At 46.3% G+C, this 26,009-nt stretch overlaps 1 protein-coding gene across 2 annotated transcripts in view; it reads right to left on the bottom strand.

Annotated features, from left to right (window-relative positions):
* Positions 1–1,826: 1,826 nt before the first annotated feature.
* Positions 1,827–26,009, bottom strand: part of CFAP52 (cilia and flagella associated protein 52) — a 43,082-nt gene continuing 18,899 nt past the window's right edge. For both annotated transcript variants that reach the window (XM_025864237.2, XM_073881706.1), the window contains 8 exons: positions 22,985–23,085; positions 19,982–20,152; positions 13,074–13,222; positions 10,933–11,078; positions 8,269–8,420; positions 6,300–6,402; positions 3,109–3,220; positions 1,827–2,262 (listed from right to left, as the gene is read on the bottom strand). In XM_025864237.2, the coding sequence (XP_025720022.1) occupies positions 2,087–2,262; positions 3,109–3,220; positions 6,300–6,402; positions 8,269–8,420; positions 10,933–11,078; positions 13,074–13,222; positions 19,982–20,152; positions 22,985–23,085 (1,110 nt within the window). In that variant the 3' untranslated portion in view covers positions 1,827–2,086. The remainder of the gene's footprint in view (positions 2,263–3,108; positions 3,221–6,299; positions 6,403–8,268; positions 8,421–10,932; positions 11,079–13,073; positions 13,223–19,981; positions 20,153–22,984; positions 23,086–26,009) is intronic.

Genomic DNA, 26,009 nt, shown 5'->3' with positions numbered 1-26,009 from the left:
GGTTCCCGGCCCGCGCGCCCTCGGAGCCGAGCCTCCCCCAGCCGGGAGGCGGACACGCCGCTAACCGGCCCTGACGGCCCCGGAAAGGCGGCGGGTGCCGGCTACCTGCGGGCCAGGTGTGCCGGGACCGGGCGGAGGCGGAGCCAGGGGCGGAGCCGTCCCGCCCCGCGCGGGAATCCGGCCGCAGGGCCCGCCCAGGGCAGCGCCACCGCCCCCAGCCCGCCGGCCCCCGCCCAGCGGCGCCGCCCGCGAGCGGAGGCGCGGGACTCGGCGGCTCTGGGTCCCCAGCCTTCCTGACCTCTTACACACCGACGCCCCGAATTTCACTCCCACTCCCGCCAGCCTGCAAGCTGTGGAACAGTAGAGGGGTGATACATTTGAAAGCGCCTGGTGGATTGCCCAGCCCCGGCTAGCCTCAGCTTCTGGAAATTACATGCAGATGAATATGAAGAACAGAGAGAGGAGGACTCTCCAAAGGGCAGCCTCTTGGCGCAGCGAGAGACGCGCACCGGCAGCTGGGGCCGGCTGGGGGAGTGCGCGGCGGGGTCCGCCCGCCTGCAGGAGCAGGTGTGTGCGGACAGGTGGCGCCACCTCCTTCCAGCCCGCCTGCCCCGTCCGGGAGTCCTTCCAGAACTGGGGGCCGCGTGTTGCCCTGGGACGAACCATCCGGGATGGCTGTGGTTTGCTTGTTTAAACTGCAGACCAGGTCAGAGTCGCTTCCCCAAAACTTGCGAGACTTCACCGTCCTCGCTTCAGCTGGAGGAGAAGCGGGCCCAGGGAGGTTCGCGCCTGTACCGAGGCCAAGAAACCGGAACTCGACCCGCCTCTGCGGACTGCCGAGCCCACAGGTTGGCTCTTTCCAACCTCGGTGTTTGCTTACCAGGAAGTTTTCCGGCTCTCAGGCGCGCCCCCCTGCGCAGGCCCCCTCACTGAATTGGTGCCCAATCAGAATTGGCTTGGCCTTGCCCCGCCCTTGGTTCCCCGGGTGACCCAGGGGGCCTCTGCTCACTTGACCCTGTAACTGTCAGGTTTATAATTAATCAGGCACAGTCTCGCAGAAGAATTTCTCATCAATGTCTGGCTCAAAAAAGACATCAGCAGGACGCATTGTTACATCAACGTCCTGAAATGTTACTTATTTGATAAGTGATCATTTATTAAAATGTCGGCCTTGATGTGTCAAATAGGGCCCCAGCAGGTGATCTAATGAAAAAAAAAAAATGAAGCATTACTTAAAGGCTAAAGAACAAGCTTAGAACAAAAAAGTGTACTGTGCATTGGAGACTTAAAGTGTTCTGGAAAATGCCATGATTTGCCCTCTCTGGAAAAAAAGACACCCGTCTGGATGATTAATACACAAGGGCCATTCCCTTGCCTTCCCTTGCCCAGAAAAGCATCTATGAAATTTCACCTTTGATGGTTACCCCAGGATCCCCAAGGACCCACGGTTTCTTTGAGAAAGCACCAAAATTCACGTTCAGTTGTCCACTCCGTCAGGGATTCTGCCGATGCTTTAACACATTATTTCACTTAATTCTCAAAATAACCTTTTATGCAGGTATTCTCGCTTTACAAAAGGCTAAACAGAGGCTCAGAGAGTTGGAAGGAAGGAAGGAAGGAAGGAAGGAAAGAAGGAAGATCCTAAAATCCTACCCAAGATCTGGACTCAAACCAAGTCTTGCCCCATTGCAGCTTGACCAATGAAAGGCTGATTAGGAACGTAAGCGGACCCTCCTTATTTTTAGAGAACAACAGTGCTGTCTGTGGACAAATTATGCAGAAAGGCCGTGGGTTTTGCCGTCATAGAGCAGAGATTAGGACAGGAAACCAACAACTGGGAATTTATTCATAATAAAAAAACTTTTAATTACAGTCTGGACAATTTGAACACATTCCCATTTTAATATACAATTTAAGAAGGTAAAATGCATCCTATGAAGAAAAGGAGAAACTTCAAGATAAAACTATTTTCACTCAAGGACAGAATCACGGATGTGAGAAATCAAAGCCAGTCTTAAGAGTTATCTAAGGTCAACCTTCAGCAGAGCCGTGGGCAGCGCTGCGGATTCCAGAAGTCTCCGCGGCCTCAGGAGGTAAAGGGGTACTTCCATCTCAAAATCGCTCCATCAGCACTTACACTAATGATGTACTGATTTCCTGGACTTATCCGGATGCGGGTGATGTTGCCGCTGTGTCCCACCCCGACATGAGTCACTTCACCCTCATTATAATCCCACACTTTGACCAGATGGTCATTTCCACCTGAAAAAGACAAGCAGGTGTACAGCATTGGTGCAACAGGATAGGGAGGAAGGGCCCTGATTTCAAGTAGCTGGCTGATTTTCAACACATTCCCCACATTCCCACATAAAGGGAGAAAAATCTATCTGCATAGGAACTCATTTCCTTGATTATAAAAACCCAGGTCTGTTGTAGTAGATTTGGGGGAAAGAAACACAAAGGGATGACATCCCTTTTAGCCCACCGCCCAGAAATAACCACTGAGAACACCTCCTTCCAGTCTTTTTGCTACAAGTATACAGGTTTACGTATGCACCTGTATGGGTGGGTGGCGGTCACGCCGCGCGTAGTTTTCTATCAAAGTAAATATGTTTGTGAAACTTTAATTCATTCAGAGCATTTATTTGTTAATGCCCTGAAGAATCAGGGCCTGGCAGGAAATGATCCCCGATGATGTTCCAGAAGGCATGTTGTATGGTCAATGCCCACCCCCTGGAAATGCTGATTTAAAAGCCTGGCATTTAAGATTTCCAGAGGAAATCACAGAGCAAGGCATGCCAGATAATCCAGACCATTTAAAGGCCCATTTCCATCATCAATGCCACCACCAAAAAAGGGAAGCAATGCAAGGCTTAGCTTTTCTGTGTGCCCCCAAGGCTCATGGGCAGGCCCTTCCTCCCACTGAAGCGTGACTTCTGGAACTTTCTTTTCCAGCCACACTGGCTGCAGTGTTCGGGTCTGACTTTAACCATGGGGCCCTCTAGGCACTTCTGTTGTCACTTCCTGTTGCCTCCCGCCTTCTAGGGAATTCTAGGTTCCCATTTAAATAAGCAGGGCTGGGCTTCCTTTTCCCACCCCAGAACTCACCTGTGACAAAGTGCACTCCTTCCAGGGTGATATCCATTCCATTGATGGACCCAGACAAGGAACCTTCCAACTCTCTGATTACTGACCCATCAAAGATTTCCCAGTAAGCAATCTGGAATTCAGAAAAGCAGCATCCGGGAGGATTCAGCTCGGTGGAAGCCTCCGTGCGCAGGCGCATACTAACAAAAGATGGTTCTACTTTATATAGAAGGTGGCAAAAATACACCCCGGGAGGTTAGATGGGCTGAAATTATAAATAGGCTCGAGCAGGGGGTGGAGAAAGGCATTTTCATATTTTTAGTGTTGGTTTTTACATTGGCATTCTATTCAGGGAGATGGTGACTGTGCCAGTAGCCCGGATTGTGACAATAAGTGCTTTTGGTGAGACGAAGCACTTGGGAGTCCGAGGCAAGCTGTAAACAAAGGAAGAAAACAGCCACGGCATCCACGTTCCCACTTCAGCTCTTAGAGGAGGGCCTGGTGGAAGGGAAGCACCCACCCCCCCCCCCCAGCTGCTGGGGGAATGAGCAGCCCAGAGAGTTCTGCAGGCTCAGGTCCCTGCGGCTGACCCCACGCTCTTCCCCACCTCACCCCATTTCCAACTTTCTCTTCGGCCTCAAAGCGGTGAAACACCCACCCCCCAGGTTGGGGGCTAGAGGCAAACTGATAATATGGTCCCCTCTTGGGTTAGGGGTGGGGGGTGCGGGGGGAGTGCTCAAGGGAGGGAGATTTTTCTCTGAATATACTGCTTTTATACTCTTTGAACTTTGAATCTTGTAAATGAACAATCTATTCAAAAAGAAAAAAAATTTTTTAAGATTTTATTTAGCTATTTGACAGAGAAAGAGAGCGCATGCAGCAGGTAAAGGCAGAAGAAGCAGACCCACGCGGGGCAAGGAGCCCGCGACGTGGGGCTCTGGGGCTCAATCCCACGACCCTGGGATCATGACCTGAGCAGAAAGGCAGATGCTTAACCGACTGAACCACCCAGGTGCCCCAAGAAAATTTCTCTCCCAATAATGCACTTGACCAGGACTCAGGAGTGTGAACCTGGGCATGCATTTTGCTTCCTCTTATTTCGTGTTGATAGAAATTTGCTGTTCAAGTCATTATGCCAGGAATCTATATTCCTCTGAATCTAGCTAGAAATTGTGTATGCTATTTAAAAAAAATTTTTTTTAGCTAATTTGTTAATTTCTGTTGATGCCCAGTCACTTTCACAAAGAGTTGTTTTCATAGGAAAAGCATAAAGGAATAGAGACACACGCCCAAATCCTCATTTCTCGGGAATCACACCCACTTAGGCAGCTGGTGCTTGACTGCCTGCTCTCCTGGCCAAAGTCATAGTGACCCTCTTCTGGGCAGCCTGATGGCGCCTCGACTTTCCCTCAGGCTTATCCTCTGCTTGTGATGGTCTTCCCTGAGAGCTAAGCATAGCGAGGTCCTCCGCCACTCAGGCCTCAGCTCAGGTGTCACCTCCTTGAGGAGACCTGCCCCAACCATCCTAGCGAGAGCAGCTTCCGTCCACTGAGCCAGGATCTTGTGACCCATTCTGCTTCCTCTTTATCCCTTTGGCCATCTGATGTCATCTTGTTCACCTGTTAACCCACTGTTCATGGACGGGTTCACTTCCAAGTGCCTGTCCATTCCACCCCCTCCCGCCTGTGATAACTATGGAAAGTTGGCCAGCCCTTACGGTGGTTGTACCGATTCATGATTTATGCTTTGAGTATTCTGGCGACAACTCCCAGATGAGGACAGTAGACTGTTTCAAATCTCATAAGCTCATAAACCATTCCATTCCCTGGAATATGGGAAACGGGACACAAATCTAGACGTTTTATGAACCACGTTCTAAAGCATTTATGGTGATGTCATGACTAACTTCCTAATCCTTTCTGCCCCTGTTCCAAGAGGAAGCCTGCTTAGACCGGAAGTGAAACGGGCTTGGGGGTGGGCAGATGTAAGCCAGGTTGGGTGGGTGAGACACAAAAGAACTAGCAAGGCCAACCTTACAGAGACTAGAGTGAGGCAGAACTCAGGGCCCCCCAAACAGTCTGTCTGTGTCAGGCAAACCCTGGCCCACACCAGGGGGCATTTCTTGGGTTTTTATGACAAAATATCTTCGGACAGTAGTTCCCCATCACCTGGGTAGCTTAAACAGGGCAAAGTCCCATTCCTAAATTCTTTTTCTTTAAGATTTTATTTATTTATTTGAGAGCGAGAGCAAGCATGGGTGGGGGGAGGGGTAGAGGCAGAGGGAGAAGCAGACTCCCTGCTGAGCAAGGAGCCCGATGTGGGACTCGATCCCAGGACCCCAGGATCATGACCTGAGCTGAAGGCAGATGCTTAACCGACGGAGCCACCCAGGCGCCCCCCCCCCCCATTCCTAGGTTCTATCTTCAGTGTTGGGGGAGCGGAGAGACGTCCCTCTAGTATTTCTCCTACAATTATTTTTATACTTTGAACTCAACTTTTTCTGTAGCTGGTGAAAAGATAAATACACAATCTCTTCTTCAGTGATCCCAAAGTCATCTCAAAGTCTGAATTAGGGGACTCCAAATCCAGTCATTGGGTGTGCAGGTAATTAGACTGGCACCTGGCTAATCTGATGTGGCCAGGGGGATAGGTGACACCCTAGCGTCCTTACCCCACATGCCTCTCTCCTGAAGCTTTTCATTTGCTCCAAGAGGCAAGGTTCCGCCCCAAAGAGGGGCCAATCTTTACCCAAGGACATGGACTCCCCAGCTAATGAGACTTGTAGTACAACGTTGATGAAGTAGAAGGGATGAGAGACAAGAACTCTATTGTCATTCGATTTGAACGTAGTCAAACGGACCACTGGGTTGGGCCATTGGGTTCTAGCCTCAGAAATTCCCTAATAATGAAAACCAGCACTTACTGAGCAGCTACTATGTGCCAGGCCCCCTGCTATCAGCATGACATGCAAGCATGACTGACTGAAATGCGCTGCAACTCTGTTGGATCAGCGGTAACATGTCCGCTTTGCAGACACAGAAGCAAGGACACGGGAAGGCAACGCAGCATTTCCAAAGTGGAACGGCTGATCACCAGCAAAACTGGGCTCTGACCTCGTGGGGCTCAACTCCAGAGCCCGCTCCCTCGGCCACAACACTCGGCTGCTTCTGTCAGGTCCTGGGAGGATCCTGACTCCTGCTGGGAGTGCTTACCCTTCTGTCTGTCCCGCTGGTGATGATCTGGAACTCTTCGGGGTGGTAACAAACACACTGGAATAAGGTATTCGCCAGGATCATCTGATTCCTCCGGAGACGTCTGGAAATGAGACACAGAAGTTGTAACTTTCCCTTCGCTCAAAGAGGTGTTTACTGTCCAGACGGGATCTGGTATAAGCTTGGCTTGCACTGGCTCATCTACCCCAGACAGACTTCTGGCAATTCTGCCCACCGCACCTTGGCGTTCTCCCCTCCTCTGCGCACCTGTGGGGCAGCCCAAAGACCCTGGGTGGGCCCTTTTCCAAAGACAGAGCACGGAAGTCCAGGGGAAGCCTTGCGTTCCAGTAAGCATGCAGGAGGAGAGGCTGAATTCAGAGTCACCCTGCAGTCTTCCACACAAGCCACCTTATTCTTGAGGCCACCGCGTTGAGGTGAAGGTTCCTACCACCTGAGTGGCGAATTGTGGGGGATGGCTTCTTAAAAACGGATATTACTGAGCTTCCCCTCTAGGGATTTGCACCTAGCAGCTAGGGATGAGGCCCAGGGATGGGCGCTTTTCATCAGCATCCCAGCTCATTCTCCTGTGCACCACGGTCTGAAAACCACCAAGTCAGATACCACGCTAACAAATACGTACATACGGCTTCTCCCCCCTACCCCCCAGGCGATGGGTGCGCATCTCACAGGCCGGCCTCTGCTGGCTGAAAACATGCACCTTCTGCACGGTTTCTTCTCAATAGGGCAGTTTTCAAACATGGTATCCAGGCTGACCGTTTTTTAAAGATTTGGGCACAAATGAGCCAAATAGTCCTGCAATGTGGCAGGGAGGCTTTAGGGATTCGAGGTGGTCACAGACAATCCATGGAAATCAGCTTAGACACACCCTCACTTCTAGTTCTGTATGTTCCCAAACGGGAGTTCCACTGGAGGCTAGGACCTCCGGCAAGTGTGGTCCTTGAACCAGGGGCATCCCTTGGGAGCTGGTTAGAAATGCAGGATCTCAGGCAGCCCTCTGGACTTACTCAATAAAAATCTACATGTTGGCAAGATCTCCAGGTGCTTCATGTGTGCATCAAAGTGAGAGACACACAGGACCAGTAGGTGGGTTTGCTTTGGTTTGGGTTTTTTTTTTTTTTTTTTTTAATGCATTAAATGAAAACTGTGCTGCCTTTGCCTTAACTCCCCTTCTCTGCAATCTAGAATGTTCCGTATTCTTTGGCAATACCTATCCGTTTTCTATATTTCGATCTCTTTCCTCCTGCCTCTGGCCTTCTGAGTCTCTCTAATGCAGTTAGATGCAGAGGCAAGCCATCTTAGGAGAGGTAGAGAGGGGCTGGGCAAGGAGAAGTTTAGGGGAGTAGGGTCTAATTCTAAAGAAAAACACACAGCTAAAATGCTTATAGTGAAAAAAAAATTGCTCTTGACAATCCTTTGTATGACTCCAACAATAAAGTTCACGTGCTTTGGTCTAGTTGGCTTGGAGCCAGGCGCTCTCCAGGGGCCGTGACAAGCTTCCAGCATGAGAGGACCCTAGGAGTGTGGCCGGCCAAGGGGAAGGGCAAATTCACACCACTCCCCCTCTTCCACCTCGATAGCAGGCTTGTTCTGGGTGACGCGACACGAGGAACTGCCTACAACGTCATTTCCCTTCTCTCTTTTTGGGGGGAGTTCTTAGAATTGCATTCAGAGAAGTTCAGTCAGGCTTCCCTGTGTGCAACCGGAAAGGTACTTCCCTCTGCATCCAGAATCTTCTAACGTCCAGCCCTTCAGGGAAACTGTACCCTTTCTACCAGCATCTGGAAACCCGCAACAGCCCCCGGGAGAGGAGTGGCTTCAGATGAACATCCCTTTCCCGTCGCCTTAGAGAAGATTTCGACTCCTGGTTTGGACCTGCCCTCAAGTTCAATGAAATGCGGCAACCCCTGAGTTTTGTGTCACAATGTCCTCCCCCAACACGGGTACCTACATGAGGTCCCAGATGATGCAAGTCCCGTCCGTGCTGGCTGTGACACATTCCTCGTTGTTCTTCTTCACCCTGATGCAGGACACGGAGGATTTGTGTTCCTTCAGGGCCTCTTCCAGCTTCTGGGTCTGGCAGCTGATCTGCCAGACCCTCACCTGAAAGCCACAAAGCACATGCTCCCAACACAAGCTTGGGACTTTGGAAGGGATTTAAAAAAAAAAAAAAAAAGTACACACACACACACACATATGTATATATGTTCCAAGAGCTTTTTCAGCTCTGCTGTGCTTATTATTTTAAATTCCCTGTTCTTGTCTCAGTTGAGTGGGGTGCGAACGCTAAGCTGTAGAGCAGGAATATTCTTCCACGGAGCCAGGAAAATGCTACCCATGATCCTACACCTACATCTACTTTTCAGGCTGAGAAATGTACCAGACACCTGCTGTGAAACCAAGTGGAACAGTGTATCTGCTCAGTTCTGCTGAGTGTTGGCTCTCAGACTTCCAGGGCCATCAGGAAGGCTCTTGGGGACCCAGAGCCATATTTAAACATCACACCACCTGCTCGGTTTTAATCATTTCCAATCGATGGTTCCCAGCCTCATCAAAGCCAAGACCCACTTTCTACAACATATTTTCTGACCACCCCATCCTCTGCTGTCCTGAAGTGAAATTTATATCATAGGTCATAGGTTCTACCCACAAAATTTCAAAACAGTCAATAGGATGCTTTAACTGTAATAAAAAGCATACGTAAAAGGAAAGTCATTGTATGTCTTGTAATAGATAAACATTCTGTCATGACTGTACCAGAACACATAATAATGTGGTCAGATACTTACACTTTCTTATAACGAGTATGTTGGAAAAGAAGAGTAGGAATTATTTTGCGTGAGTAACATAAGACAACACAAGAATACAAGAACAGTAGGTCCGGGTGAACACCCAGCTAGAAACTAGGGTTAGGATTAAGTGATAACAGACTAACATATTTGTACCCGAAAGGGGAAAAGTAGCCATAAACGATGTAAGAAAAACATTCTAAGCCGTTTCCTTAGTAAGGAAGATGAGGAAGCATGAACTTGCCCCAGATGAGCTGTGTCCAAATAATTCTCTAATCTTGTAAGCCACTATATGCGGAGGCATACAATCTTCAGCAAGAGTAATTCTCAAATTTCCGAATGAGAAATTCTCATATGGTGTGGGCACCAGCCAAACGGCATCCGGGCCTAGAACTTTGGGTGTTCTGGGGCATTACTAGTCCTTTAGTGGTGGGATTGCAGGGGGTTTGAGGAAGGGGATAAGATGGTGGGGCTGGGGTCTTTGCAACTTCAGCGATGCCATTTACCAATGAAAATGGAAGTAGTAGAGTATTTTGAGAACTGCTGAATTGATACCCGTGCACACCTGCTGACCAGCAACCCTGGTCTCCAGCACTTAACAAAGGCCTTGAAGACCATGTCCTCTGGAAGGAAGGTCTGTAATAGCTGAGTGGGGAGTGGGAGGAAGAGCTCTTGTGGTATTCTTAAAAAATTGCCAAGGGCAATGAATGCATTTGTAATGTACGATTTCCTCCCACAGCTCTCATGGGCTACGGCTCAGGCACCTAGAAGCAGATGATCTGGTCCAAGCCAAGTTTGGGCATGAGCAAGGCAGACGCCCCCAAAAGGCTGAGGGAGCAAGCGAGGATGCTGAAGGTGTCAGCAACAGCATGGCTGAAGAGCTAAGGGAAGGGATCCGAGCCCTTGAGTGGGTGGTGGGCAGAGAGCAGGGGAGGGTCCAGGGCTAGATGTGCCCATGGAGCACCTGCCACGTGACTCACCACGTGGGCTCTGAATGTAAGATGCACATCAGATTTTGAAGACTTGCTACAAAGTAGTGCAAAATATCTCACAAAGTAGAGTCTTCATTGTCATTTTCCCTTTATGCACAGGGAGCAGAAGCACAGAGAGGTTGAAGAGCATGCCCCAGGTCACAGCTGGGAAGTGGCAGAAGTGAAATTTGCACCCGGGCAGTAAGACTCTGGAACCCAAACACTCAGCCACGAGTCTGCTTGGCCCAAACTCTCTAGAGCCACATCAAGATGCTGGACCTTTCTCCTCCTTGATAAGTTATTCCTACAATAGCATGAAGAATAGAAAGGAAAAGAAAATGTCCTCTCTTGAGAAGGGAAGGCTTTGGGGAGGGCGGAGAGGGGAGAAACCCAGGGATTGGGGAGGGGCAGGCGCTGAGAAAAACGTGTGAATGGAAGATGTCTCAGGTTCCTCCGAATGATGGAAGGGAAGGTCAAGTGAAACGACTTATTAAAATAACGGTCAAACATCTGAGTGGATGAAAGAATGGACTCTAAAAATAGCATTTCCTTTAAAAGATATGATGAAGACAATTTATATAAGTATAGTCTTTGAAGGAAAAAAGAGCAAGCAATTCCAAAACTGGCGAAACACTAACTTGGATTCATAGCTCGATTCCATATAGAACGCTTTCATGTCTGTATCTGAAATGTTCTTTCATGAACAAGTATATCTAGATCTGTGTTTGTTTTATTAGAACTTTAAGATGTATTTTAGGGTTTCTTCAAAATCTTGCTTTGGTCCCGCCTGACTCCTCGTGGAGGCTAAAAAATCAAGTTAGTGGTTTTCTATAAGGCAGTTTTAGAGAACGATACCTCGCCTTCCCCACCACCGCTGATGATCCGTTTACAGTCACTGGTGGTAGCGATGGCTGTCACTCCGATCCTGTGGGCATTGTTAATGACGTATATCAGCCGGCCTGTCTCTGGGGCAAAGGCTCGGATTCTCCCATCGTCCCATGCTGGCATGCAAGGGAAACAAAAGACAGGCAGGATCAGTACACTCCCGCTCTCTGGGCAGACCGTGGCCCTCTTCAATCATAAAGAAATCAGGACTGGGGAGCCGTGGTGGTGATGGAGGAGAGAGGCCGGTCCCCCACAACTGCCAGGAAACCTGTCCCTCTTTCCCTTGACTCCCCAAATGGGCTACACCTGCTTCCTCTAGGTGTATTCCATCCCAGGAGAAAACATTTGGTTGGGGAGAAAGGAAGGAGGCTGGCTCCCAACTCTCCTGTGAGTTGCAAAACTTGTGCTTTCAACTGGCTAGCTGACATTGCACCTGGGATGGAGAATTTGACATCTCCAAACACATGTTGGCTTCCTACCTCTCCCTCTACTTTAAACCTGATGCTCCTTCCCCGACTCCCGCCATCTTCCCCATCTCAATAAAAGTTGCCATCAACCATCCAGTTCTTTAAGCCAAGAACTTCAGAACCATCCTTGATTCCTCACTATTCTATCCACCCAACCCCACCCAACCCAAGCCAACGTCCAGCCCATCAGCGAGCCCCACCACCAACTCTATAGTTAAAAAACATCTCGAATCCGGCCACTTCCCAACTCTTCCACTGGCCTCACCCTCATCCAAGCCACAAGCACCTCTCTCCTGGGTGATTGTAACAGCTTCCTCCCTGGCCTCAGACTCTTGCTCCCCTCAGTCAATTATCAATGCAGGGGCTTGGGTGCATTTAAAATCATGTCACCCCCTTGATCAAGAAGATTCAAAAGGCGTTCTCACTAACAATGAAAATCCAACTCCTTGATCCTCCATGGTAACTGCTCTCCGCTCCCTACTTAGCTCTTCACCTTCGTCTACTACCATACTCCCACAACCCTGACCCCAACTCTACCCACTGAGCTCCAGACACACTGGCGTCTTTCTATTGCTCCAACACACCAAGCAATTTTCCACCTCAGGACCTTTGCCCCTGCTGTTCCCTCTGCCTGGAATGCTCTTCCCCCAGGTCTTCATGGGGTTAGCTCCTTCTCATTGGCCTTAGTGTCACCTCTTGACTTGGGCAATTTTCAAGAAGATGTTCAAGGTCGATCCCATTTCAGCAAAGACTTGAGGAACTGAGGGGGTGAAGCGAGTGGGTCATGGGGCTGCCCGGGGACAGAACAACCCAGGCAGATGGAACAGCCAGAGCAAAGGCCCTTTGCATCATGTGCTTGAGGAATAGCCAAACAGCAAGCGTGGCCACAAGGGGTGAGTGGTAAGAGACAAAATCAGAGGTAAGAAGGCGGAGGTGGAGAAGGAGAGAAGGTCACGGGGGGGGAGGGGCTTGGGGGCAACTCTCCCTCTGCCCCTCCCCCGATCATGCTTGCGTGCTCTCTCTCTCAAATAAATAAAATCTTAAAAAAAAAAAGATCCACTTGACTCTTCCCTGGTGTGAACAAGGGAATTTACTTTCTGACCACTGGGGAAATTTGCCTATGAGTTGCACACAAGATGATATTAAGAAATTATTATTTCGTAGGAAAATATTACTTTTAGGGATGCATACTAAAGTATTTGGAGGTGGAATATGATGGTATCTGTAATTTATGTTGAAATATTTCGGCACGAGGGGGATCAGTGGAGTTAAAAGTGGATTCCCTTTGAGGCATAACATAGTTGAAGTCAGGTTTTTCTCTCTCCACCAACTGAAGGGGTTCTAACACAAGCGCCCTGTGCTGGCCAAGACCTCAAATCCGTTTGGCCATTGAATTGCTAAATTCTCCTACGGGAGAGAAAGCGGCACCCTCCGTGCAGCAATGTTGGGGGAAGTGGCATTGCTCATTGGTCATTCTGAGCTCAGAAAGTCTCCTGGCTGGAAGGGGCTCCATAGAGAGGCTGGGTCAGAACCAAGGAGGGGTGGGCAGCGGGAGAGACCACACAGAGAGACCAGCGTGAAAGGACAACAAGGTCCAAAGCCACAGCCAGAGCCCGTGCCAACGCCCAAGAATGTCAACGTTACCCGAGATGATGCTCTTGCCGTCCCTCATGAAATCGATGCCGTGGCAGGTCATGTTGGGCACAGTGATGCGCAGCAGCTCCCTGTTGGACAGCGTGCGCCACACCCTGATGTCCTTCTTGGCACAGGTGGCGAATAGTTCGGCGGTGCCGCTGCGAAGGAGCCACCGTGAGAATAAAGACAGGCAGCGATACAAGACGCACACTGTTTCTCACATGCGTGCTTGACTCTTAAGACGTATCGGGCAAGGATATGGGGAAGGATGCCTTCCAGACGCCCAGGATCTCCGAGCCTGACGGCCTTACAGAAACCTTGTGTAAAATAGCATTCGACGCCCACAAGTCATCCGTGGACCATCTTTTATGTAGCCCTTTGCCCGGAGGACGGGCTGGGACAAAGTTGCTCAAGAGGAAAATGTCAATTTCAAAGTCTTTAAATGTCCTGGTAGACTGGAGATCAAATACGGCTATGGAATATTGATGTCAAGAGAGGCTAAACAAAACTTTTCCCATAAAGTAGATAATCATTATAATTCCAAAGAGAAAAATGACACAGGCACTAGAATTCAGGTCTGCAGATAACCTAGAGCAGTAGTTTGCTTGGTTGTGAGAAAATACGAGATGCTGGACAAGGAAGTGAACCCAGAGTAATCGGTCTGTCCTTTAAAAAAAAAAAAAGGTTTTATTTATTTGAGAGAGAGAGAGAGAACATGAGCAGAGGGAGGATCACAGGGAGAAGCAGACTCCCCACTGAGCGTGGAGCACGATGCGGGACCCAATCCCAGGACCCCAGGATCATAACCTGAGCCAAAGTGATACACTTAACTGACTGAGTCATCCCGACTCCCCCCACTTTTTTTTTTAAGGACAACTTGTAAATAGAGTGTAAAACCCATTACAGCAAAAATTACAGGTTATTGCAATTTGGATAAGAAAAAGGAGTCCTACTGGGGTACAATAAAGTCCACCTACTTTATAAATATGAATTTACAGTTTTATAGTCTCTATGGAGGTTGAGTTAACTTTTAGTTTTCAGTGCTTCTCAAGAAATGTCTATATTTCATCAAAAGCATATTCAGGAAAAGAGAGTCCCTCTCATGTTTTAAGATCTACTCGCTTTGGAATTAATAGAAAAATAAGTGGATCTTTTCCATATATTTCGTTTTGGGGCTCAGAGAAAATTATAATGCTCTAGTGACTTAGAAAGAGTGCGTGCTCGAAGGGCACAGCTGAGATGCTGCTGCTTGCTACTTGATCACATCAAGCCAACCTTAGAAGATAACGTTCATTTAAAATAAGAGAGGCTTTATATAGGATGCTGCCTTCGGTGAACGACCCCCTTCTGTGGGGAAAGTGAGCTCTTAAAGAGGCATGTGGACTCCTCGTGAAAATCAAATATCACGGAATGAGCGCACCCAGAGAACTTACCAAACTCTCCCTACCCTGGATGGACAGTCTTCTTCTTCAGGAATCTAGTCCAATCCTGAGCTTTTCAAATAGCCGACTGTCCCGAGTTTAGGATCTGAAAGGTTAAGTTCCAGAAAAAAAACAAAGCGACTGGATCAAGATGGCACACTAGGCCCACGTGCCTCCCATCGAAGTGAAGAGACAGATACAGAGGACGGAGACCGGGGTAGAGGCAGAAGATGCAGAGGTAGCTACAGGGAAGCAAGCCAGATTATCATCACGTAGACCAGAAGCATTGAGGACAAAGAGAAGTCAGCCAGATAAAATCTGTGAAGAGACAAAATTGGAGAGAAACACAAAACATCAAAATCACCAGAAGGGAATAGTTCTCGTAATGTTGGAGCAGTGAAGGGGTCACACAAACCTTCACACAGACAACAGTTAGAAACACTGGATGGAGGGACACCTGGGTGGCTCAGTCGTTAAGCATCTGCCTTCGGCTTGGGTCCTGATCCCAGGGTCCTGGGATCGAGCCCCATGTTGGGCTTCCTGCTCAGCGGGAAGCCTGCTTCTCCCTCTCCCACTCCCCTGGTTTTGTTCCCTCTCTCGCTGTGTCTCCCTCTGTCAAATAAATAAATAAAATCTTAAAAAAAAGAAAAAGAAAGAAACACTGGATGAAATTAACGACAAGAAGAACCTAAAATCCTAAAGATGCTGAAAACATTTAAAAGTACACAGAAATCAAGAAGCATTTGCTCTTGTAAAAATGCAGCCAGAAAGGGTTAAGAGTCATTACTGTGTTGCTGGCTAATCTGAGGGTGCCCCCAAGTCCCCTAGCTACGGTGGCCACAGAACAATGAAAAATCACAGCCTTACTGGCTGAAGGTGTGCAGAGATCGGAGCTGAGGGCTGGAAATTTTAGAGGGGAAATCCTGGCAGCGAGAGATCCATCAGAGTAAAACCTAAATTCAGATTAGAAACACTGCCCAAGTTCCCATCTGACAGCTAAATTCTACATATGTGGGAGAAAACCCAAGAGGAAGAAAAAACAGAGACCAGAGAGGACTCTACTTTCCTTTCTTTTTATAAAATTCTATTGATTTTTTTAAGGAGTCTATTTTTGAAGACAGAGCTACATGGGATCAACCCTGAGAGGGTTTTTTGCCTTTTTAACTGAATATATTCACCAACTGTGTTCAGCTTGGGGGGCAGAAAGCTGGACCTTACAGGCTTAAAATATCAGAAGCCAGGGCCTGAGGTCATAAGAACACCTGGAAATTAGGGGGTAATCCCTAGGAGCAAGGAAACCATGGAGAGGATGATCTTCATCTCTGCACAAATCCCTGGGTGAATGCTAAATTCCGGCAAGCCCACAGGAGTACCAAGAACCTGTATAAAAAAAGTAGCAGTGGGAAACCATGAGAATGTCAGCTGCTGCATTCTGTGAAAAAGACAAAATTGCAGTTTGAGTCCAGGCCAATAATCCTCAGAGAACACTAGGGAAGTCAGAGTTACTACAATGTATTAGCTATCATGCTGAGTTTTCAACAAGAAGCAAGCAGACATGCAAAGAAATAGGAAAATATGATTTGGGAAAAATGCAGTCCAAAGAAACGGACCCCAAGTAGATCAAGGTGTTGCATTAGCAGAGAAAGGCTTCAAAGCAACTAATTTAAAATGCATTCAGGGCGCCTGGGTGGCTCAGATGGTTAAGCGTCTGCCTTCGGCTCAGGTCATGATCCCAGGGTTCTGGGATCGAGTCCCGCATCGGGCTCCCTGCTCAGCGGGAAGCCTGCTTCTCCCTCTGCCTCTCTCTCTCTCTCTCTCTCTCTCTCTCTGTCTCTCATGAATAAATAACTAAAAAAAATCTTTAAAAAAATAATAAAATAAAATGCATTCAAAGTATTAAAGGAAACGACGATACCAATGAATTAACAGACAGGTAGTATCAACAAAGAACTAGAAACCACATATTTATACTATAAGTTATTATAACAAATATATATATTTACAACGTAAAGATTTATGACTATTTAAAACAAAAATTGTGATTTTTGTATTAATGGGTTTATAATTTTAATAGGTATACATGAAAACAACAGCACTAAGAATAAGGGCGGGGGTAAGAGAAATAAACTGTTGCCAAGTTCCCAGACTGCATTTGACTGGAAGTCATTCAACATTAACTCTAAGCCGACTGTGATATATTAAAAATGCATATTTTCATCCTTAGAGCAACCACTAAAAAAAATTTAATGCAAAGATATATAGGTAGAAAGTCAATAGAGCAGTTACAATGGAATGCTAACAACATCCGATTAAAGCAAAAGGTGGCAGGAAAGAATAGAAGAACAAAGAACAGATGAGACAAAAGAAAACAAATAACAAAATGGAAGATTTAATACCACCATATCAAAAATTACATTAAGAGTAAATGGACTAGGGGCGCCTGGGTGGCTCAGTCAGTTGGGTGGCTGACTCTTGATTACAGCTCAGGTCATGATCTCAGGGTCCTGGGATCGAGCCCCGCATCGGACTCTGTGCTCAGCAGGGAGTCTGCTTGAGATTCTCTCTCCCCCTCCCTCTGCCCCTTCCCCCACTTACATTCTTTCTCTAAAATAGATAAATAAATCTTTAAAAAATCTAAAAGTAATTATTTGCAAAAGACAATAACTATGTAATTCTATAGGTAATTCATAACTACGTAATTCTATAATTCTAAACAATGTTAGCATGAGAGACGGTGAGAAGAAGATAAAGAGGGAAATAAAGTACGTTGAGACTCTTGCTTCTTTGGAAAATATGATATAAATGTTGGTGAACTCTAGTCTTTGGCAGAAAAACATGTTTAAACACGCATATTAAAAAATCAAGGGTAATCACTCTGTGAATAAAAGTACAATGAATAGTTTCCAAGTCATGTGAAGTAGGGGAGGGGAAGGCAGGACCAAAAAACATGATCACAACACAACAGACAAGAAAGGGAAACACGGAAACATGTTAAATAGAAAATATCTAGGGGCGCCTGGGTGGCTCAGTCGTTAAGCGTCTGCCTTCGGCTCAGGTCATGATCCCGGGGTCCTGGGATCGAGTCCCGCATCGGGCTCCCTGCTTGGCAGGAAGCCTGCTTCTCCCTCTCCCACTCCCCCTGCTTGTGTTCCTGCTCTCGCTGTGTCTCTCTCTGTCAAATAAATAAATAAAGTCTTGAAAAAGAAAATACCTATAAACTCATTAGATAGAAATAAGTACAAATGGACTAAATTCTATGAAAAGACCAAGACTTACTTAAAACTAAACAATACCAATAGGTTGGAAAGAGACGTAGTTTCTTTTGCTACAGCCCATGTCTCTGTGATGTGCATTAGCTCATATGCAACTGGCAAATAGGCACGTGATGGCAGAATATTGCAGAGGTTGCTTTGGGTCACACATACTTCTTCCCAACAGATTAATGTCTTGCCATACAAAGCAATAGCAGCTGAAAACAATGTACATTAACAAAGCTGAATCCCCAAGGAAAGGAAAAACACAATCTTGTACATGATGCTCACATACCCCATGTTCTCCTCTTAGCTCAGTTTTCTCCACAGCTCAGCGGGGAGAGAAGAGGAGAGAGCAAAGCGGGAATGGGTAGTGACTCTTTTTTTTTTTTTTTTTTTTTTTTTGGGTAGTGACTCTTAATAGGTTTCTTTTTGAGATAATGAAATCTTCTAGAATTAGATTATGGTGATGGTAGCACAACTCTGTAAATATGCAAAATGACCCACAGTGAATTACACACTCTAAATGGGTAAAATTTATGGTTTATAAATTCTATTTCAATAAAGCTGATTTTCAAAAAAAAAAAAAAAAGAAAGAAAGAAAGAGAAAAAAGGAGGAGGGGAGAAAAAGAGCAGTTACAAACCCTGAATAGGTCAATGACTATAGAAGAATTCAAAAAGATATGGCGTCCAGGTGGCTCAGTTGGTTGGGTGACTGCCTTCAGCTTGGGTCAGGATCCCAAGGTCCTGGGATCGAGTCCCACATCGGGCTCCCCCTGCTCAGTGGGGAGCCTGCTTCTCCCTCTCCCTCTGCCTGCCACTCCCCCTGCCTGTGCTCTCTATCTGTCAAATAAATAAATAAAAATCTTTAAAAAAAAAAAGAATTCAAAAAGATAGTTAAAAATCTACTCTTATAAAAGGCCCCAGGGTCAAATAATTTTACAGATTGATTCTACTGAGCTCCTTAGAAAAAGGGAAAAAGTAAGACAGAAAGAAATGACCAACCAATTTTCAAAAAAAGATCCACCTGGTGGGAAGCATAGGCCATTTTCACTGTTAGAAACATTTATTTTTTTAAAAGATTTTATTTATTTAACAGAGAGAGAGAGCACAAGTAGGCAGAGAGGAAGGCAGAGGGAGAGGGAGAAGCAGGCTCTCCACTGAGCAGGGACCCTGACGTGGGGCTCGACCCCCAGACTCTGGGATCATAACCTGACCCCACGTTATGGCAGGTTAAGGCAGCCGCTTAACCGACTGAGCCACCCCGGCACCCCTGTTAGAAACATTTAAAACAATGTAATTGTAGGGGTGCCTGGGTGGTGCAGTCAGTGCCCGACTCTGGACCTCACCTCAGGTCTTGATCTCAGGGTTGTGAGTTCAAGCCCCACACTGGGCTCCATGCTAGGCATGGCGCTTACCTAAACAAAACACTTCAAAGAACCTAACTGCCAATCGCAATGACTCAGGGAACCCAACGTACATTGCATGATTGTAAGCATCCAAGTCTTCAAAATGAGTCATACTACCTATAAAACAATGATCCTGAGTTTTGTAAATTCAAGCGACATACTAAGGAAAGTCAGAGCAAAAACTATCTGATCGACTTCATGGGATGAACGCCACCAGAGACAAAAATGTGTTTCAAAAGCAAGTAATGGCAACCTGACTTTTTTTGATACCAAAACTGCTGATGGTTGGTTGTTTCACTTGTTTCAAGTGGGATTTATCAAGAAATCCAGAAGATTACCAAGAGGTCCAGAAGACCCCTTGTGTCCACCTCCATTAAGTGCACCAAGTCTGGAAGACCCAAGAGGCATAAACCGAATGACTTGAAAGAAGTCTGAAAAAAGGCCCTAGTAAGCTTTTTCCAGACAGCACTGGGAAAACAGAAGTTGCCATGATAGCTTTATTAAAAAAGCCAACATTCTAAAGTAGCCCAAATTTGGACTGTGAAAGTTAATGTAGCCATAGGGTAAAGGCAACAGACATAATTATTGTTAATAATAATTATTAAATAATAATAAAACATCAGTACTATATTTCTAATTATTATTATAATTAATATTAGATGATAATTGTTATTAAAATAACCGACTATAATTGAGAAATTTAAGGACAAAAGATCATAATCATAATCATGTTGAAAATGCATGAATAAGGTAAAATAAAATTTCCTGGCACATTGCATCAGACCTCCATGTTTTCACTGATTTTAGGAGCCAAAATACTTTGCTCTTCTACTTACAATGGGAAGACAATGTCCTGGACAGCTTCAAAGTGACAAGTTGCAATGAGAGTCTCTTTGAAATCCGTGAAGTTGACGCGATAAATGTGTGATTCTTCTGTTCCTACAAAAAACTGGTGTCCTTCCCCTCGAGGTGTGATTGACGTGACGCCACCTTGTAACTGGATTTTCCTTTATGGGGAAGCAAGAAGGTGAAGTAGATTCACTCAGTCAGCGAGGACTTGTTACAGAGGATACAAATCAGGCGTAGGGCCTGGGGACATGCCTTCAGGGAGAGGACACAATTGGAAAGGCAGGAGTGACTCACAGTACTGGGGGCCCCTGGGCAGCAGAGGGAGAGGCCAGCCTGGTTTACAGTAGTCGGGGGGCTTCCTCAAGCAGAGTCTAAAGTGGGTTGTGGAACACAGGCAGGATCTGGACAGAGGAACATTCCAGGAAGGCAATGGGCACAAATGATCATGGCAATTAAATACTTTATTAAGTCCATTTCTGGGAAATAATCCTACAATTGGGAGGGGAAACCTTTATGTCAAGGGAGGTTATTGTAACCTTAGTGAAAAGAGTAAAAGGTTGGAAACAACCTAAATACACAATTGTAAGGCAATGGTTAAATCACCTATGGGATGGCAGGCAACTTCTTAAGATATTTGCCTAGCCAGTAAAACCACGTTTAGAAGATTATGTATATTTTACCAGAGTAGTTTTTAAAAAAGGTATTAATATTGAAAACATTTAAGACGTTTGCCTTAAGTAAAAATAAACCAGAATATAAAATTTTGTACACAAAGGAAGTACAATTATTTTAAAATGTATACGAAGAACACAAGACAAGCAGAAATAACAAAATATTAATAGTGGCTCTCTTCCCCAAAACTTTCGGAGACTCTTGTCTCTCCGTCCGCATTGCAAATCCCTCTGCTTCATAAATGTCTAATGAGTATGAACTTTAAAAAAAAAAAAAAGAGTCTATAAATGAATGTGTCCCTAAAAACCCAAACTTGCTCCGCTACTAATTTAGTTTTGACAATAAGAACGCAATGGAGATTCTTGTGCAAGGGATCGGCGTGGGAAATGCAGTATTTTACAAAGATCCGTTTGTTGGTGGGACACAGGATGGTTAATGAAGAAAGGATTGACCCTGAGTTGCTTCCCGGCTTCTTCACTAACTAGATAGATAGAGCTCTCTGACCCCTGGATACATTGCCAGAAATCTCCCGGCCTCACTTCACTCAAGCACAGAAGAATTTCTCCTTTGCTGGGTTGCAGTGAGGATCAAAGATAATGCACAGGAGGCCCCCCGAGGGCAGCCAATAGAAGTACTGGCTATTGACATGTGGGCTCACTACAAGACAAGGTGAAGTCCAGGGCTACGGGGGCGAGGCCGGGGGTCCCTGAGCTCCAGCGGTCTGCTTCATCATACTACTTCCTGACTTCACAGGGGAGGTACTTTCTCAATCCATGAAAACCCAAGGAGGCAGAAACCCCTGCAACCAACGGGAGGCTATGCTGTCCCACAAGGTTACTATGGGGACAGGCACGGCACAGATCCTGTAATAACGGCCTTGAAATGATCATTCTCATCACAATGGGAACATCTGTGTATTCAAAACAAGCTGTTCACAAATGAGGGGGTTAATTCCTTACATTCCGGACACATATCCAGAGTAACCAACACCGCTCTTACGCAGCCTCCCTCTCTTAGGCCGCTTCACGCAAACACAGAACTGGTCTGAATGCATTCTCAAGAAGACCTACCCAGAGCACGGAATTTAAAATGGCAGCCTGTCTCCTGTCCCCAATCCCCCCTTAGTGTACCGGCAACTCCATTTGTCTCCTCTGCTCATCACCCTCTAAGATGATGTAATTACTTGTTTACTTTATGACTGACTGTCTCTTCCCTCCTGCTGGAATGTCAGCTCCATGAGGGGCAGGGATGTTTCCCTTCATTTCTGTTTGCTTTAGCCGTGGCTTCTCCCATGGGCACCTAGAACAGTATCTGGTACGCAGTGAATGCGCCGCACGGATGTGTTGGAGTGAAGACAGCTGATACTCGTTCTACGGTCTACGCTCTAGCATCCCTGGGTCGGCTCGAGCTGGGGGAGGCCGCATGGAGCGTATCCAGGGGTGCCTGGCTTGCCTGAAGGTGAGCTCAAGCTCCACCTCTGCTTCTCTGGGGAGTGTCTTTCCCAATCTCACCGCCACAGTGGGGTCACCCCCTTCTCTGATCCCCTCTATAATACCCACGATACCTTTTACTTTACCTGGACCACAGGATTTGTGTTTATATATTATCTCATGTTATAAGGACTATTTCATGTGCATATTACCTTATCCCCAAATCAGACTTCTTAGTTCTGGGAGGACAAAGACGGCATCTTATTTTATTTTTTAGTATAGCATCTGGCACATTGGTCTGGCCAGAGGTACTCAGTAAATCCGTGCTAATGACAATGGATAAAGTTTTATTTCATTTCGTTTCAACTGATTCGATAGATAACCCACAAAAAGTACATGGCATAGTATCTGGTACATGGAAGTAGCCGGTGAATGCTGGCTATTTGTATTAAAACTTGTATTCAAATGAATTAACTACTAGCATAGTGCCTGACACATAACCTGTTGCATAATAAATTTCACTGAATAAACAAATTTTGAAAGTTTGAAATTTGAGGTCATTTGCTGGATATCTTTATAAACAGCATCTTATTTCCTCTGTCATGACTCCATGTATTAACGAAATAATAATTGATGCATTTATTAGAAGGGAAATGTCCCCTGGGGTAATTAATTGTGGACTACTTTGGCTTGATTCAACATAAGCTCTTGTCTTTTCATTGGCAAAGAAATCAGCTGTTGTGATTCCAACTGCTCATTTTGACGGTAAGATAAAATTCTTTCACTGAGTGTTACTTTGGGAATATTGCATCATCGCTGGCTTTAAGCAGACCTCCCTGCGGTGGTGGGTCTTTCTCCACCCCGACCCCCGTGGCGTCTGGAACTTACTTGATGGGTTTGTAGCTGGGGCTTTTGCAGAAGACCAGCAATCCGGCTCCAGAACCCACCAACAAACCCCCCATCTTCAGGCACTTGATGGCGGACACTCCCTAAGGGGGAGGAACAGCGTTGAGAGAAAGGCCAAATGGTTTCATCGTTAAGAATCGCTGTGTGACTCCAAATGGCCAACAGACACATGAAAAAGTGCTCCACATCGCTCGGCATCAGGGAAATCCAAATCAAAACCTCATGAGATACCACCTCACACCAGCCAGAATGGCTATAATTAACAAGTCAGTAAACGACAGATGTTGGCGGGGATGCGGAGAAAGGGGAACCCTCCTACACTGTTGGTGGGAATGCAAGCTGGTGCAACCACTCTGGAAAACAGTATGGAGGTTCCTCAAACAGTTGAAAATAGAGCTACCCTACGATCCAGCAATTGCACTACTGGGTATTTACCCCAAAGATACAAATGTAGGGATCCGAAGGGGTACGTGCACCCCGATGTTTATAGCAGCAATGTCCACAATAGCCAAACTGTGGAAAGAGCCAAGATGTCCATCGACAGATGAATGGATAAAGAAGATGTGGTACACACACACACACACACACACACACACACACACACACACACACACAATGGAATATTATGCAGCCATGAAAAAGAATGAGATCTTGCCATTTGCAACGACGTGGATGGAACTGGAGGGTGTTATGCTGAGTGAAATAAGTCAATCAGAGAAAGACATGTATCATATGACCTCACTGATATGAGGAATTCTTAATCCCAGGTAACAAACTGAGGGTTGCTGGAGTGGGGGTGGGGTGGGAGGGATGGGGTGGCCGGGTGACAGACATTGGGGAGGGTATGTGCTATGGTGAGCGCTGTGAATTGTGCAAGACTGTTGAATCACAGATCTGTACCTCTGAAACAAATAATGCAATATATGTTAAGAAAAAAAAAGAAGAAGAAGATAGCAGGAGGGGAAGAATGAAGGGGGGTAAATCGGAGGGGGAGACGAACCATGAGAGACGATGGACTCTGAAAAACCAACTGAGGGTTCTAGAGGGGAGGGGGGTGGGGGGATGGGTTAGCCTGGTGATGGGTATTAAAGAGGGCACCGTTCTGCGTGGAGCACTGGGTGTTATGCACAAACAATGACTCATGGAACACTACATCCAAAACTAATGATGTAATGTATGGTGATTAACATAACAATAAAAAAATTTAAAGAAAAAAAAAGAATCGGTGCGTGAGCTGATGAGATGGGTACGGGGCATGGCCGTGCCTGGACGAAATGCAGGAAGGCATTGCCTGTGATGTACCCCAAGGCTGTCCACCAGGGCTCGGTGCCAGCAATGGGCTCACGTGCCAGAAGCTGCCCCCCGGGTCCTGCAAGGTACAAGCACGCTTCACCAAACTTCCTCCCTTTACAACCACCTGTGCATTGGGACTGTATTAGAAATTAACACTATCTATCGGCTCAAATGAAGTTAGAGCAGAAGATAGAGGCACAGGCAACATTATTTCCTCAGTGCCTACTGTTTAAGCCAGAACATAATTCTTTTAGATTTTATTTATTTATTTGAGACACAGAGAGAGAGATAGAGCACACAAGCAGGGAGGAAGGGCAGAGGGAGAGGGAGAAGCAGACTCCCCACTGAGCAGGGAGCCCGATGTGGGGCTCGATCCCAGGACCCTGAGATCATGACCTGAGCCGAAGGCAGATGCTTAACCAACTGAGCCATCCAGGCGCCCCAGAACATAATTCTTATACTAAAAAGAGATCATAGTTGACATCCCAAGAAAAGACAAAGAGCTCTTATTGTTTGGAGACTATAGTTCCTGAGCTAAAGCATGTGGTATATAGTCTTGCCAGTAATAGATAGAGATAAATTCAAAGCCATCTTCAGAGTTTGGGGAGATATGATGGTCATTTTATAGCATCCACTCTGAAGTTCTAATTTAATTATTTTATTTTTAAGTTCTAATTTTAAAATGTGCATGGCCAATATTTCATCTCAAAGTTTTCAACAATAATACAGCTAATGGGGCGCCTGGGTGGCTCAGTGGGTAAAGCGTCTGCCTTGGGCTCAGGTCATGATCCCAGGGTCCTGTGTACTGTTTTTAATATTAGCCTTGTGACCATCAGCATCTTTGTCTTCATATTAGTGCTGTATGCCTACCAGGTCCATTTGAAACCATTCCAATCCTTCTACCCTTCTAACCAGAGAGCGACCATTTAAGTAGAGTTTCAAAATGGGTAATTGCCCAAGATCACATAATATTCCAACCAAATGTCTTCAGTGATCCCTCCTATCCCTTCATCCTGTAAGAATTATTTTCTTTCCACGGGTATAAGAGGCATCTTGGAACCACCGCTTTGTGGAATTTGCCATCCAACCCAAATGCCTCCATGGTTAGCATCCACAGTACCACAATCAATGGCACTTAAGTACCCAAAGCTTGAGGAACACTAAGGCGGCCAGAATCTTAAGTGCTGGGGGGGGGCGGGTGCCAAAAATATCCAGATCGGTATTTTTCCATAGCGTTTCATGGAGCCCTTTGGAAGGATCTCAGGAGTTGGAAATGGCAGGGATCTGAGTCTTGCCCTCCTTCAACTGATCTGCTTTGCTTTTATCTATTTCATATACTGGAATCCCCCTCCTAAAAATAACTTGGACTGCACTTCAACCTCCTGTGGGATTATTTCTAAACCCTTCTCTACCCATACCATAGTGTTCTCTCATTCTTATGCATGTCCTTAAAAGTTCGAGCATTTAATGGTTGCATGATTAAGAAAACTCTAACATCTTCCCTGGGCATGCGGTGCAAGATTTCACGTCTTCTTGGGAATATCGGCTAAGTGGGAAGGCACTGAAGCTGAGAACCATCTGTTCTATTATCAGACATGAGACAGGCGGGTGCAGAACCTACTACAAGCCCTCAAATTCAAATTCAAAGGTTAGTGGAAACAGCCCTTGTAACTTTCTGGGGGTCCTGGAAATAGCAGCACTTATTCCACGAGAT

The sequence above is a fragment of the Callorhinus ursinus genome, unplaced genomic scaffold (genome assembly GCF_003265705.2).
Source record: "Callorhinus ursinus isolate GAN/ISIS: 27379988/994484 unplaced genomic scaffold, GSC_fseal_2.0 scaffold43, whole genome shotgun sequence".
Lineage (NCBI taxonomy): Eukaryota > Metazoa > Chordata > Mammalia > Carnivora > Otariidae > Callorhinus > Callorhinus ursinus.
Note: the sequence above shows the minus strand (reverse complement) of the source record. Positions and strands in the feature narration are given on the sequence as shown.